The sequence below is a fragment of the Acinonyx jubatus genome, chromosome B4 (assembly GCF_027475565.1).
Source record: "Acinonyx jubatus isolate Ajub_Pintada_27869175 chromosome B4, VMU_Ajub_asm_v1.0, whole genome shotgun sequence".
Taxonomy (NCBI): Eukaryota; Metazoa; Chordata; class Mammalia; order Carnivora; family Felidae; genus Acinonyx; species Acinonyx jubatus.
In genome coordinates, this window is record NC_069387.1 from 41634912 (window position 1) to 41649749 (window position 14838).

Below are 14838 nucleotides of genomic sequence, written 5' to 3' on the forward strand. Positions count from 1 at the left end.
ACAAAGCTTACAGCCAAGTAGTTGTCACAGAGATCAACTCAATGAACCAATTTATTTTTAAGATATAGACAAACAGTTGACTTTAAAACCTACCTCATTGGACTCACCTCTGCAGAAGCTATCCAATGCTATATTATTAAGTGGATATATATGAACTCTCCAAGAAATATACTAACGACTTTTATAAAATAGATCATAAATTTGCAATGAAGCAGAAACGCCTTTATATTTTCCTATAGGATAGCAAAACATTTCAGAATGCCAAAGGATTTATAATTTCATTCACATCCTGAGAAAAATAGCTCTACTAGGAATAAAACTCAATATAGATATAGAAGATTTCTTTTTTTTTATTTAAATCCAAGTTAGTTACCATACAGTGTAATAATGATTTCAAGAATAGAATTTAATGATTCATCAGTTACATATAATATCCAGTGCTCATCCCAACAAGTGTCCTCCTGAATGCCCATCACCCACTTAGCCCATCCACCCCCAATACCCCGCCAGCAACCCTCAGTTTGTTCTCTGTATTTAAGAGTCTCTTACGGTTTGACTCCTCTGTTTTTCTGTTATTTTTGCTTCCCTTCCCCTATGGTCATCTGTTTTGTTTCTTAAATGTCACATATGAGTGAAATCATATATTTGTCTTTGACTGACTTATTTCCCTTAGCATTATACACTCTAGTTCCATCCACGCTGTTGCAAATGGCTCCACTGGATAACTGAATCTCACTTGGATTTGTGGCTAGTGCTCAGCTAGGGCCAGGGTCCAATAGCTAAATTGTTCTAAGAGAACATTCAGCATGACAACTTTCTATCTCAAGCCTATCCACTACGTGCATAATATTTTAATCAATGCTGATATGGTTATTCAAGAATATTTAAATATCTTGGTACCTTGAATAACCACACTTCTTGCACACGGCACCACACAAAATTCATACACTGAAATTAATGTGTAATCATTAGATGGAAAATTCAACTGGGTAAGTGAATATAATACGTAGTAAAACCTTGGATTGCGAGTAACTTGTTCTGCAAGTGTTCCGCAAGACGAGCAAACATTTCTAATAAATATTAACTTGATAAAAGAGCAATGTCTTCAATGTCTTGCAACACAAGTAGTATGTGACACCGAATGTCATATGATCACAACTGAGCCAATGGTTCTTCTCTCTCTCTCTCTCTCTCTGGGATTGTGGGTGTTCATCTCCCATGTTCAGATGCTCAGGCTCAGACTGTGGTGTTTGGCAGAAAAATCAGTGATTTTTCAGAATGTTGGAAGATGCCCACAATAGGCACTAGTGTATTTTTTGTCACTTCAAAGCACCTATGGACAGTCCTCTGCTTTTCTATACAAAAGTAAACTTAGGAATGCTTTGCTTCATTCTAGGTCAGGCTGTCTGCCAATATAGACCCTTTCCTCTGCTGCCTTACTGCCAGTTACATTAAATACAGCATGTGACAAGAGTTTATCAATACTGTACCGAAGTCAACATCCGTGCGAGTGTATACAATGGCCCCGATGCAGAAGATTTCATTGAGCCAATAGATAGCAGTGATTCCATTAATGATAGTGAAAGTCACCCTACACAATAACCCTCCTTCTCTTGTCTCCCTCACACCAGCCACGAAGGTTTTCAAAGGTAAGGGCAGGTTAATTTGTTTATTTTTCTTTATATTGTATATTTTCTTTGTTACTTTGTATTATATTACAGTATTGCAATCATTTTTATATGAATAGTTTGGGGTTGTGGGATGAATCATCTGAGTTTCCATGATTTCTTATGGGGAAATTCACTTTGATATACAAGTGCTTTGGATTACAAGCATGTTTCTGGAATGAATTATGCTCGCAAACCAAGGTTTATCTATATTAGTTTTCCTTAAAGTGTTCTTTCCTCTTAGATATATGTGACAATATGTAGTTTTGTTGATTTTTATTGTATAAAGGAAATATTTTGTCACGCAAAAGTTATCTCAGATTATGATATACCAATATAATGAAACACTATTTACTTATATGGGGCAAGGTATAAATCATTTTCCAAACTATATTTTTAAGTAAAAAATGCAAGATATTTTCCCCCCAAAACCAAATAAACAATTTAAAAATGGGAAGAATGGGCGCTTGGGTAGCTCAGTCAGATAAGCGTCTGACTTCGGCTCAGGTCATGATCTCATGGTTTGTGGGATTGAGCCCTGCATCAGGCTCTGTGCTGACAGCTCGGAGCCTGAAGCCTGCTTCAGATTCTGTGTCTCCCTCTATCTCTGCCCCTACTCTATTCATGTTGCTCTCTCTCTCTCAAAATAAATAAACATTGAAAATAAAATAAAATAAAAATGGGCAGAAGACGTGAACAAACATTTCTCCAAAGGCATCCAGATGGCTAACAGACACATGAAAAGATGCTCAACATCACTGAGCATCAGGGAAATGCAAATCAAAACCACAATGGGATACCACCTCATACCTGTGAGAATGGCTAAAATAAAAAAACACAAGAAACAAGTGTTGGGGAGGATGTGGAGAAAAAGGAACGCTCCTGTATTCATTAGGGGAAATGGAAACTGGTACAGCCGCTGTGGAAGAAATATGGAGGTTCCTCAAAAAGTTAAAAATAGAACTACCCTACGATCCAGTAATTGCACTATGAGGTATTTACTCCAAGGGTGGAAAAATACTAATTCAAAGGAATAAATGCATCGAATGTATATAGCAGCATTATCTACAATAGCCAAATTACGGAAGCTTAAAGAAGCCGTGTATACACAACAGAATATTATTCCATCATAAAAAAAAAAAACAATGAAATCTTGCCATTTGCAACATGGATGGAGCTACAGAGTATAATGCCAAGCGAAATAAGACAGAGAAAGACGAATACCACGTGATCTCACTCATAGGTGGAATTTAAGAAACAAAACAAAGGAACAAAGGAAAAAAAGAGAGACAAACCAAGAAACAGACTCTTTAACTATAGAGAACAAACTGATGGTTACCAGAGGGGTGGTGGGTGGGGAAAAGGAGGAAATAGGTGACGGGGATCAAAGAATACACTTGTCATGATGAAAACAGACGAACAAACAAAAACCCCTTAGATTTGTGGGGAAAAAATTGTAAGATGTTTAAGGCAATGTAGATAATGTTGCTATTAGTATAAAAACAGTAGGTTGTGTATGTATATATATTTATATAACACATATAAACATACATGGAAATACATATAAGAAACATAATCATATCTACTCTGAAGAGGCATTTAAGGGACTGAAGTTCGGGGTGGAAGATTTAACTGATACTTTTATTTACATTTTTACTGTTTGAGGTGTGTGTGTGTGTGTGTGGCACACACACACACACACACACACATATACAGCAAACACAAAACCAATATTTAAATTTTTTAAGTGTTTCAAATTTCTAAGACTACCACAATGCCCTAAAAAATTTGCACTTATTTTTATGAAATTACTATCAGGTGTCTTAAAGAAATTATGAGGAATACAAGTGTCATGAGAGTTAGGAATAGATTGAAAGGGCCCGAGGGTGGAAATAGGGAGACCAGTCAGAGGGCCATTGCAATAATCCGGGTAAGAACGATGGTCTGTGGTGGTCACCACGGAGGTAATGAAAAATGATCAGACTGCGAGAAAAGAGATTAAGGATATAGATGCTGACACAGATGTATAAAATCACATAGAGATCACATTTTATTGGCAACTGAATCTCTACCTATATACGGTAGAGAAAGTGGATGATGTTAACTACACAAAGCCTTTTAGCATATACATAAAATTATTTCCACAAGTTTTGTAGATTTTGTGCTATGTAACTAGTGAATGGCGAACAATTAAAATCATTAGCACTCCTTCAGTTAAAAGTATCAGCTTTAAATGCAGACACACACACACACACACACACACAATCAATCAAATACTAATCTTCCTAACGCAGAAAATCACTAAGTAATTTACAAAATAAATGCTGTTTTCAAAAATAGCTTTAAGGCAGTGAGGTTAAAAAGCCGTTGCTTGGCCTGGATGGCCGAATCAGTTGAGTGGTTGAGCATCTGACTCTTGACTTTGGCTCAGGTCATGATCTCGCGTTTGTGAGATGGAGCCCCATATGGAGCTCTGTGCCAAGAGAACAGACCCCACTTGGGATGCTCTCTCTCTCTCTCCCTCCCTCTCTGCCCCTCCCCTGCTCATGCTCACTCTTTCTCTCTCTCTCTCAAAATAAAATCAACTTCAAAAAAAAGCCACTGCTTGGAATTGTTTAGCTTCGATTCAGGAAACATCAGCAAATTGAGAATTTTAAGAAAGACCACCGTATTTTGGATAGCACTGCTCCACAGTTAACACTAGTGATATCATAAAAGTGTCATGTCATGTTGTTAAGACAAGGACTTCCCTTCTAGTTTGAACTCTAGCTTTATAGCTCTAAAAAGACATGCTAACATAAATGGGCTGAAAATATGATTTTTTTTTCCTGACTCAAATTAAAAATGTAGAAACACGAATACAATGCTAGAACTTTCATCCATTAGTCAAGAGGCCAAGTCACCCCAGTAACTTTCCTGTAATACCGAAGGCAACACAGTTTGCCGCCCATGAAAAGTAGTTCTGGGCCACAGTCCTGTTTCTCTTCATGACCTAGCAATGTTCCAGGTGAGCTCTTTGCCTTCCCGTGGGTTCAGTTTCTTCAGCTACAGAGTTGAAGGCAGTTTGGTTAAGGTGGCCTATGAGGGATTTATCCGCTTGAAAAGAAACTAAGTCAACTTGGGACTCCCTGCTTTGGGAAGACATTTAAGGTAGAGTAAGAAGAAAATGTTTTTAAAGGTAGATAGACTTTCTTTTTTTTCCATCTTGGCAATACTACGATTCAGAACTACACTCCCGTTCAGAAAATATTTTGCTCATGGAGTGTCAATCTAATGACTGATACTATTAAAAAGTCTGGGAACGAGACATTGAACAATAAGAATGTTGTTTAAAAACTTCAAAGGGTTTGTCATATTAAAAAAAAAGTGGCATGCCTCTATCAGTTGGAATACCCTGCCTTTGAATTTTAAGAGCTAAGAATTTGAGCGGAGGAGAACAATGACCAAGAGATCACCTCATTTGAGCCATTCTGTTTGACATATAATCAATGCACACCAATCGAAAAGGAAATACTTTGATACACTATCAAGAAAGCAAAGTTCATGAAAATGGATTCTCACAGAAAAGATGATTCTGGCCACCAAACCACACAAAAGCACATTGTCTTGAATGAATAAAACAAAAGTAAGGCCATCGTAACTGAAAAATGTTCTATTTTCTCAGCATGTTTTCTCTGCTCCAATGGTGCAGGTACATTCTGCCCTGGTCTAATTGGTTCCCCTTTTCTGTTGCCATCATAAGGACTCCTTTGGAGGTTTCTAGTTGAATGTTGTTCCAGGTAACTTGCAAATTCTTCTTCTCTCAAAGTTACAAGGAAAGTCATTCCAAGCCCATTTGTCTTGGACATTAACAAGGATAACACAATTTTCATTCTGTTTATAGTTGTTGGGTTCACCCTCATGCCAGAATCTAAAATGAAAAAATATATATGTATATCTTTATATTTGTATTTGTGTGGGTGTGTGTGTGTGTAGATCAGAAGACACGTAGAGAAAACGCCTCTGGTGAAAAATGTAGAGCTGCACTCTCTAATAGAAATATAGTCATTTATTAGTAGAGAGGTTGCTCAATACATAACGGTCCTCTCTGAGCAGGCATTTCTACATCGGTATGCCTCGGGGCAAATGAACTCTCCTTGCTATCTTCTTGTCTTTGCCTAGAAAGTTTTCACCCCAGTCAATATACTTACACAGTATGTGGGTCAAATGGTGTCTTGTCCACCCAGGACCACTGGCCTTCATGGTCCTCATCTGTAAGTCCCAGGAAATATGAAAACCGTCTATCCAAAAATTGAACAATAAAGTTCTGCATAAAAAGGTAAACTTTGGTAAGTATATTGGCATTTATCATTTGGTAGCTGTTATGTTAGGGAACGTGGGGAAAGGTCAGATGGATTACTACTAGCTAAGCACAGAAGCACTGTCAGCGGACAAATCCCCTTTCAATCCTGCCTCTGCCATATATCATGTAATGTCATAAGTGCTTATACCCCTCCGAACTCAAGATTTCTCATCTCCAAAAGTGGATGACTTCAAAGAATTACCGTGAAGAGTAAGTGAGATCATACTTGCAAATCACTTAGCACAATGCTTAGTAGGATCGGATTTTTTTTTAACTTTTGTTTTTAAAATCGTCTCTTCCTCTTAAAAACTGAGAACACACTGAGGGTTGATGGGGGGGTGGGAGGGAGGGGAGGGTGGGGGACGGGTATCGAGGAGGGCACCTTTTGGGATGAGCACTGGGTGTTGTATGGCAACCAATTTGACAATAAATGTCATATATTGAAAAAATAAAAATAAAAAAATAAAACTGTCTCTTCAATGGCTTGCATATTAAATTAAGTTCCATTTTATTCAAAGAGTCAATGAACCTGTAGATTGCAAAGCCATTGGAACAGAATTCTCCAGGAAAGCCCCTTCACAAAGAAAAGAGTAGATTAGGAGTTACGGTACATCCCTGGAAGTATATTCTATGACGAAATAAATTGGTTTAAAAAAAAAAACTGAATAAAACTTAAGAATTGTTTTTTATTTAGAACTACAACCAGACAGCTGAATTATTTTTCCTATGCTTTATCCTGAGAAGCTATCTCAGTCATGATTAACCATTCACGTATTCACTTACTCAGTCATGATTAACCATTCACGTATTCACTTACTCACCAAACATGTATCAGGTCCTATCCAGTGTGCCTAGCGCTGCACAAGACTTTGGAGATGCAGAGGTGAGGAAAGCATGGCCCCAGCCCTCTACAAAGTCAGAGTCATTGGAAGAGATGGGGCAGCGAACAGGTAACCTCCCAGTTAACACTAGCGAAGCAAGAGCCATGATCACGCAATACACAAAGTACCACGGAAGTATCTCCAAACGGGAACAGGGAGGATGGAGTAGGGAAGATGGTCAGGGTCACCTTCTGGAGGAAATAATACATTAATCAAATCTGGGGAGAACAGAAGTTGGCCAGATGAAGAAAAATAAGGAAGAAAGAGGAAACAGACAAAGCAAAGGCACAGAGACAGAGCAAAGAAATTCCTGTCTATGCCAAGAGATTCAAACCAGCAGAGAGACTGATGTGAGCCTCCCAACATACTTGCTCAGCTTCTGAGGTGATGGTGACCAGATGAGCCCCCATGTCCGTGCAGTTCCTCTCGCTCTTTGCCCATGTCTTGTTGTCATTCAGAGGTAAATAGCAACTGTCCTGGAAGGATCTCCAACCAGTAGGACAGCAATTCCAGGTGCTTCCTCGTGAGGAAATTGACATGAAAATTACTTACAAGGAGCCTATCATCTGTAACAGATTGCATAACTTTTCTGCTAACTATGCAGTTCACATTTTGGGAAATAATACCATGATTACCAAAATCATCCTATTCCCCTTTTAAAAAAAAAATCCTGAAAACTACATTCTAAATATTCTCTAAACAAAACTGTCTGAATCACATCGTGACTGTGAGAAAATTAGAAGATATTCTCTTAGAAGACATCATCATTTTTCCATGTCCCTACATGTATCTTCTAGAATAAAGCCTTTTGTAGGAAATTATATGTAAAGGGAGCAGAGAACCTACTATAACTGTCAAGCATTTCCCCATTTTCCCAGATGAGATTTTACAAATTCTAGAATGATAAAAGAGATAAAGTCCCTTCAGCAAAGCTGTATATTCTAGAAGGAAACAGTCTTTAAGATATGTCTGAATCAAAAGAAAATGGAATTAAGTTAATGTTATGTTTTGGATGCCAAAAATGGACCCTAAATGTATTGTTATATTCTTCAGTTATTCAACTGACCACAGTCGTGAGAAATCTGTTTCTATTTATTGATGTTCATTCTTGCACCAGATGCCCATGTTTTTTAATCTCTCCTGGTTTATTACTGATTCCTTTAAATCCGATTATGAGGGGCGCCAGGGTGGCTCAGTCGGATGAGCGTCTGACTTCAGCTCAGGTCATGATCTCACCACTTGTGAGTTCAAGCCCCACATCGGGCTCTGTGCTGACAGCTCAGAGCCTGGAGCCTGCTTCAGATTCTGTGTCTCTGTCTCTGTCTGCTCCTCCCCCCTTCTCCCCTTTATTTATAAATTTTTTTGAATGTTTATTTATTTTTGAGACAGAGAGAGACAGAGCAAGAATGGGGGAGGGGCAGAGAGAGAGGGAGACACAGAATCCGAAGCAGGCTCCAGGCTCTGAGCTGTCAGCACAGAGCCCGACACGGGGCTCGAACCCACGGACCTCGAGATCGTGACCTGAGCCGAAGTCGGCTGCTCAACCGACTGAGCCACCCAGGTGCCCCTCCCCTTTATTTATAAAATAAACATTTAAAAAAATTTAAATCAGATTATGAACCTGAATAGAAATGGAAGTAAGACAGAAATTCTCCTATGTCCTTTGCTATCTGTACCTTTCAGTTTTGATTCCTCTTTGGTGCATGTTATCTTCGTGTAATACTCTGGTAACTTGAACATTCCCATGCGTCTCCTGCAGTGTAGAAAGCTGTAATGAGTCACTGTCAAGGGGGAAAACAAGTTAGTTTTCTTTTCCTGTAAAACCACTGAAGTAGGGAAATGGGGCTGGTCACTCTGACCTTTCTTTTCCCCTAAGAGTTAAGGTAACTATCCCTTTTCTTCCTAGGCAGCTCCTTTGTTCCAGCTCTGGGTGAACTGGTTGAAAGGAGTTGCAAAAAAAAATTTTTTTTAATTTTTTTTTAATGTTTATCTATTTTTGAGACAGAGAGAGACAGAGCATGAACGGGGGAGGGTCAGAGAGAGAGGGAGACACAGAATCCGAAGCAGGCTCCAGGCTCTGAGCTGTCGGCACAGAGCCCAACGCGGGGCTCGAACTCATGGACCGTGAGATCATGACCTGAGCCGAAGTCGGACGCTTAACCGACTGAGCCACCCAGGCGCCCCTAAAATTATTTTTTTTATTAGCACATTATCCATTCTGTGCTTTATGGCAGTAGTCCTGCAAGCCTCTGTTTTTTCTCACAACCTGTGTTAGGACGGCGATATTTAGTAAACACAGGGATCGTCCTGCTAAGATTTATGAGTCACATCCCACATACAACCCACTTTCAGTCTCTTAAAGGTAACTATGCCACTTTTAAAGTAATCGCCTTGTACTTTGCCTCCCAATCGTACCCCTTAATGACATATCCCTAAACCATACAGATTAGATTTGCCTGCTTTTGAGCTTTATATAAATCAAATCCTAAAATATGCATTCTTTTCCTTCGGCCATTCGCTCAGTGTTAACTTCTGAAATTTGTCCATATTGCTACACACAACTATAATCGATCAATTTTGACTGCTATAAAGTGATCTGTTGTCTTAATGCACTAAAATGTATTTAGATATTCGTCTTCTGGTAAATATTTGCATCGCTTCCCGTGTTGACTCCTGTGAACTGTACGTACCACTTGGAGAGTTTTTGACCATGCATCCTAGAGCACATAAGCATGTCTTTCTGTAGGATGCTACATGCCTAGGAGCGGAATTGCTGGTAATAGGATATGCATATTGCCAACTATGATAGTGGCAGACTTTTCCAAAGTGGTTGTACTGTTCTATGCTCCCACTAGCAGCAATTCATTGGAGGTCCAGTCCCTCCACACCATCAATAGTCAATAGTGCCAGACCTTTCCATTGTTGCCATCCTGGTATATTTGCAAAGGTACCTCACTGTGAGTTGAATTTGCATTCCCCCCAAACTTGACCTTTTTTATGTGTTCATTAGACATTTCAGGCTTTCTTTTCTATAACGGCTGTATAGAAATTTTGCCTATTTTTCTGCTGTATTGTCAGTATTTTTTCCTATTGGGTTGAAAGGATTGTTTATATATACTGTCCACTAAATTTTTTTATCCATTTTTTTTATACATTAAAAACACCGTCTCCAATGGCTGTTTTATTTCTTGGTGTTTTTGTTGTAGAGTAATTTTTACTTTAATATAGTCTAATTGGTCAACAGTTTCTTCACTGGCTAGCACACTTTATGACTTGTTCAAGAAATTATTCCCGGTCTTGCGGCGCCTGGGTGGCTCAGTCAGTTGAGTGTCCGACTTCAGCTCGGGTCATGATCTCACAGTCTGTGAGTTCGAGCCCCGGGTCGGGCTCTGTGCTGACAGCTCAGAGCCCGGGGCCTGCTTCAGATTCTGTGTCTCCCTCTCTCTCTGACCCTCCCCCGTTCATGCTCTGTCTCTCTTTGTCTCAAAAATAAATAAACGTTAAGAAAAATTAAAAAAAAAAAAAGAAATTATTCCCGGCCTTGAGGATATGAACATATTCTCCATGTATCTTCTAAAAAGGATTATCGATTTGCTTTTCACATTTTGGCCAATAATCCACCTTGCGTTGGTTTTGTACAAGGTATAAAACAGGAGACTGATTTCATTTTTTGAATAAGGATGATCAATGGTCCTCTAGCACATTAACTGAACAAATCTGTCCTTTCCCTATAACGGCAATATCCCCTTCTGTTTTATATAGAGATTCATATAGGCAGGATCTGTAACTAAGCTCTCTTTATCTTTCCTCTGGTCTATTCATCCATACTTGCACCTATGCTATATTAGTGTAATTATAGTAACTTTACGCATGGTCTTGCTATTAGAAAGAACAAATCTTTCATTGTTCTTCGTTTCAAAGAGGCACCTGGGTGGCTCAGTCGGTTAAGCGACAGACTTCAGCTCAGGTCATGATCTCACGGTTCATGAGTTCGAGCCCCACGTTGGGCTCCGTGCTGACAGCTCGGAGCCTGGAGCCTGCTTTGGATTCTGCGTCTCCAACTCTCTGCCCCTCCCTTGTTCATGCCCTCTCTCTCTCGTAAATAAATAAACATCAAAAAATTAAAAAAAAAAAAAATGCCAGACTACGGTCCATCAGAAAGTTGGGTTTTTGCTGGTTACTCTTTACTGACAACATGCAGCCCTTAGTAATCTCAGTAAAAATGGGGTATGATTTACTATAGTCACCACCCTTCATACGTATAGAAAAGGGACTCTAACTTCCATATTTTGTTCCCTTACACAAGACAGCACCATCAAGAATAGAAGGTTAAGTACAGAGCTCTGGATTTTAAATTCAAGACCTTGAAAAACATTATGAATTGAAATGTTGGAGGAAAATCAAGATAACAAAAGGCTTAGAGCAACTTTATGAAGTTTAGTTGAGAAAATAATTCACAAAGAGTTCCACTTTTGGTAATAACTTACCCAAACAATTTGCAATAAAACAAGCAGTGAGGAGTGAGATGAAAAAAATAGCAATGGCCCAAGGGATCAGGTGGGAAGGCTGGCCTTCTTCTACAGGGACAAAAAGAAAGATAAATAGATTGTCTTCTCAGCCACAAGAACTAAGAACTAAGGAAAATACTCTACTGAGGAGCAAGCTAAACATGAGATCATCCAAAATATTTTAGATCTAGCAGAGAGCTTAAAGATTTCCTCCTGAATAAGTCAGTTTTAGAGCTTACTGATACACACATACATGCATAAAAATATAAATATTTTTTTTAATAGGAAGGGCTTTTTATAAGCAAGACACAAAACCCCCAAATAATAAAAAATTGATAATGTCAATTATGTCCATAAAAGTTTAAACATCTATATAACATGAATAATGTTAAGACACAAGCACCATACGAAAGAAAATTTTGTCACAATATTATTGTCTACGCTGTGTAGAGAATTTCAAAAGTCAATTCAAAAACTAAGGAAAAACCAGATCCGGATATTTGCTGAAAACTTAATTTTCTGAAATTATAAATGGCCATTAAGCAAAAAAAGGATGTTCAAAGAAATGTAAACTAAAATACAATGATATACTTTTTCACAAATGAGAGTTTTAAAGGAAAACAAAAAAATATGCAGTGTTGGTAGGGTTGGGGGGAAAATTAACTCTCTTGGTGAGGAAATAAATGCAACTGATGAAATATAAATTAGAAAGCCTTCAGACAGACCAAGTTAGCAGCCTTTATCAGTTTTTAAATGCATTACATTTGCCGCGACAATTTCAATCCTAGAGATCTGTCGTATGAAAATAACTGAACTTATTTATAGGAAAGGATATTCATTGCAGTACCAGAACCAGAAACCAACACTTGCTTGTGTATTAGTGCAGATTCTAAATTATGGCGAGTCTCTATGATGGAATTCTGCACAGCGATTAAAATAATCATATACATCAGTAAGTATCAACGGAAAAAGTCTTCAAGATGTGTTGTTACATAAAAAATTTCAAGACCAGTATACTCTGTGCTCCCATTGAAGTTTGCCATGCTTGGGTTGATGAGGTGAAGCAAAACATTAATTTTTAAATTATGTATTTCTGCATTTGTTCTCTTTCTCAAAAATATTACTCAATATTCTTGTAAAGCAAATACATTGTGACACTTAAGTGCAGCATAAAAGGGGATAACGGCAGAGCCCCCAGGTAAACTGTGAGCCTTGGTCATCGTGTTTTGTAGATCTTCCCTCTTCCTCTTGCCTTTAAAAGAATCTTCCCGAATTGCTCTCTTTCTTCCCATCTTATTTTTCTTTTGTATACTTTGCCTCCTCTTTTGGCCCAGTTTGCATTTCATAAAGAAGCTTCCCTTCACAACATAATCGAATCTATCTATGACCTTCCTCTTCACCAAAGTCATTGTCATTTCCTTTAATGTCCTCCTCCTCCTCATCTTCAATCTTCATAACTATAATTTTGTTAATTTGTATTTTTAAATCCTAGTCCTAATTATGGGGCGCCTGGGTGGCTCAGTGGTTTAAATGTCCGATTCCTGATCTCGGCTCAGGTCACGATCTCATGGCTTATGAGTTTGAGTCCCTCATTGGGCTCTGTGCTAACAGCACAGAGCCTGCTTGGGATTCTCTCTCTCTCCCCCCTCTCTGCCCCCCTCACTTGCTCTCTATCTCTCTCTCAAAATAAATAAACTTAAAAAAATCTTAGTCATAATCACATTTGTCTCTTTCAAATTGAAAGAAGAGAATGTACTCACGTTTATTTTGAGGTTCTTGGCTCATTGTGTATTAACTCTCTTGTTGTCTAGTGGTTGGGAGAACCAGAAACCTCTTGTATTTTTCCACAAGGGTGTAGTCCTGTGAGTAAGGGAGTATACCCTCAGAAATACTTCAGAGTGAACATTAATCTTACTTATTCCAAATAAGATCAGAAAGCTCCCTGTATAAAAAATAAGGCAAAAGAAGTCTTTTCAAAGACGGGCTTCCTTTGATTCACTCTGGGACACAGAGCAAAGACAAAAGGAAATTGGGAAAGCAACACCCAAAAACAGTCAGTAGAAATTTCCAGAAGTATGTTGAGATCACTATCAGCATGTCACGTGAAATTACTCAATTTGTTTTTATTCATTCACACAAAATGTTTAGTAATGCCCCAAAAAGAATCATTATTATGTCTTATAAAAATTTAATAAACATTCCCTCATCTTTTTTCTTTTTCAAAGTCAGTTACATGTTTGAGGTAGATTCTCCCCTAAGACGTTCTCTGAGCTCAGTTAGTTGTGTACAGGATGGCAAAAGACAATGTGTGGAATGAGTTAAAGCTTCTCATGTACACAGTGCATGTGTGCTGTATGTAAAGACACAGGAACTTCTATTTTGAATTTGAGGAAGGAATGGTGGAGCTGTTGATTAATTCCCCGAATCTTCCTAGATGACAGAAAATAAGCTTGTTAAGGCAAAGGAAAAGGAAATGTAACATTCTGTGACAGAGACACTATCAGGGTCCCTGGCTTCATTTACAGTACTGTCATGGACTGAATGTTTAGGTCCCCTCCCACCCATGCTGCAGCATCACGATCTCAAATGTTCCAGCCTCTAGAACTGTCCAAAATAAATGTCTGTCGTTTAAGCCACCAACCTATGGTATTTTGTTACAACAGCCTGAGATCACAAAAACAAGTATCTAGCAACTTAGAGATCTTTCTTAAATTCTAGCTTCCAAAATATGGCCATCCACCTGCATTCTTCCTTAAGCTACAATATTACTTTAAGTATATGTACATATACATATACATATACATATACATATACATATACATATACATACACATACACATATACATATACATATACATATATATTTAGTGATCTTGAATGAAAGACTACTTTGCTATGTTAAGTTGGGAGTGAAGGAAGTAAAATTATAAATTTGACAACACATTTTTCAACACTGTCATAACCAAAAGTATTCCCAGAGCAACAACATTACCTACCCACAAATTCTCACGAGCAACCCTAGAAACTAGATCTTTGTCTAAAGTAATATGTGTTCTTTTTTTAAAAGTTTGTTTATTTATTTTGAGAGAGAGAGAGCACACATGTGTGTGATCAGGGTAGGGGCAGAGAGAGAGGGAGAGAGAGAATCCCAAGCATGCTCTGTGCTGTCAGTGCAGAGCCCAACATGGGGCTCAAACCCATGAACCATGAGATCATGACCTGAGCTGAGATCAGGAGTTGGATGCTTAACCAACTGAGCCACCCAGGCATCCCAATATGTGTTCTTTATCAAAATTATCTAGAAGTCTAGTGGGGCACCTGGGTAGCTCAGTGGGTTAAGTGTCCGATTTCGGCTCAGGTCATGATCTCCCTGTTTGTGAGTTAGAGCCCCCTGTCGGTCTCTGTGCTGACAACTCAGAGCCTGGAACCTGCTTCAGATT

General features: G+C 38.5%; 1 protein-coding gene across 1 annotated transcript; it reads right to left on the bottom strand.

Annotated features, from left to right (window-relative positions):
* Positions 1 to 3694: 3694 nt before the first annotated feature.
* On the bottom strand, positions 3695 to 13438 carry LOC106965328 (C-type lectin domain family 4 member D). Its single transcript, XM_015061345.3, has 6 exons — positions 13159 to 13438; positions 11378 to 11467; positions 8567 to 8671; positions 7259 to 7410; positions 5858 to 5973; positions 3695 to 5577 (listed from the first exon to the last, which is right to left on the bottom strand). Exons 1-6 carry the CDS (start codon positions 13181 to 13183, stop codon positions 5427 to 5429), a joined length of 639 nt encoding a protein of 212 aa, XP_014916831.1. The 5' UTR covers positions 13184 to 13438; the 3' UTR covers positions 3695 to 5426.
* Positions 13439 to 14838: the final 1400 nt, after the last annotated feature.

Excerpts from the sequence above, each read along its gene's own strand:
- LOC106965328 (XM_015061345.3), bottom strand. The coding sequence starts at position 13,183 with ATGAGCCAAGAACCTCAAAATAAAC. Across the intron at positions 7,411-8,566 it reads AGAGGAATCAAAACTGAAAG|GAAGCACCTGGAATTGCTGT; the intron begins GTACAGATAGCA and ends TTTCCTCACGAG. Across the intron at positions 5,974-7,258 it reads TCACCTCAGAAGCTGAGCAA|AACTTTATTGTTCAATTTTT; the intron begins GTATGTTGGGAG and ends CTTTTTATGCAG.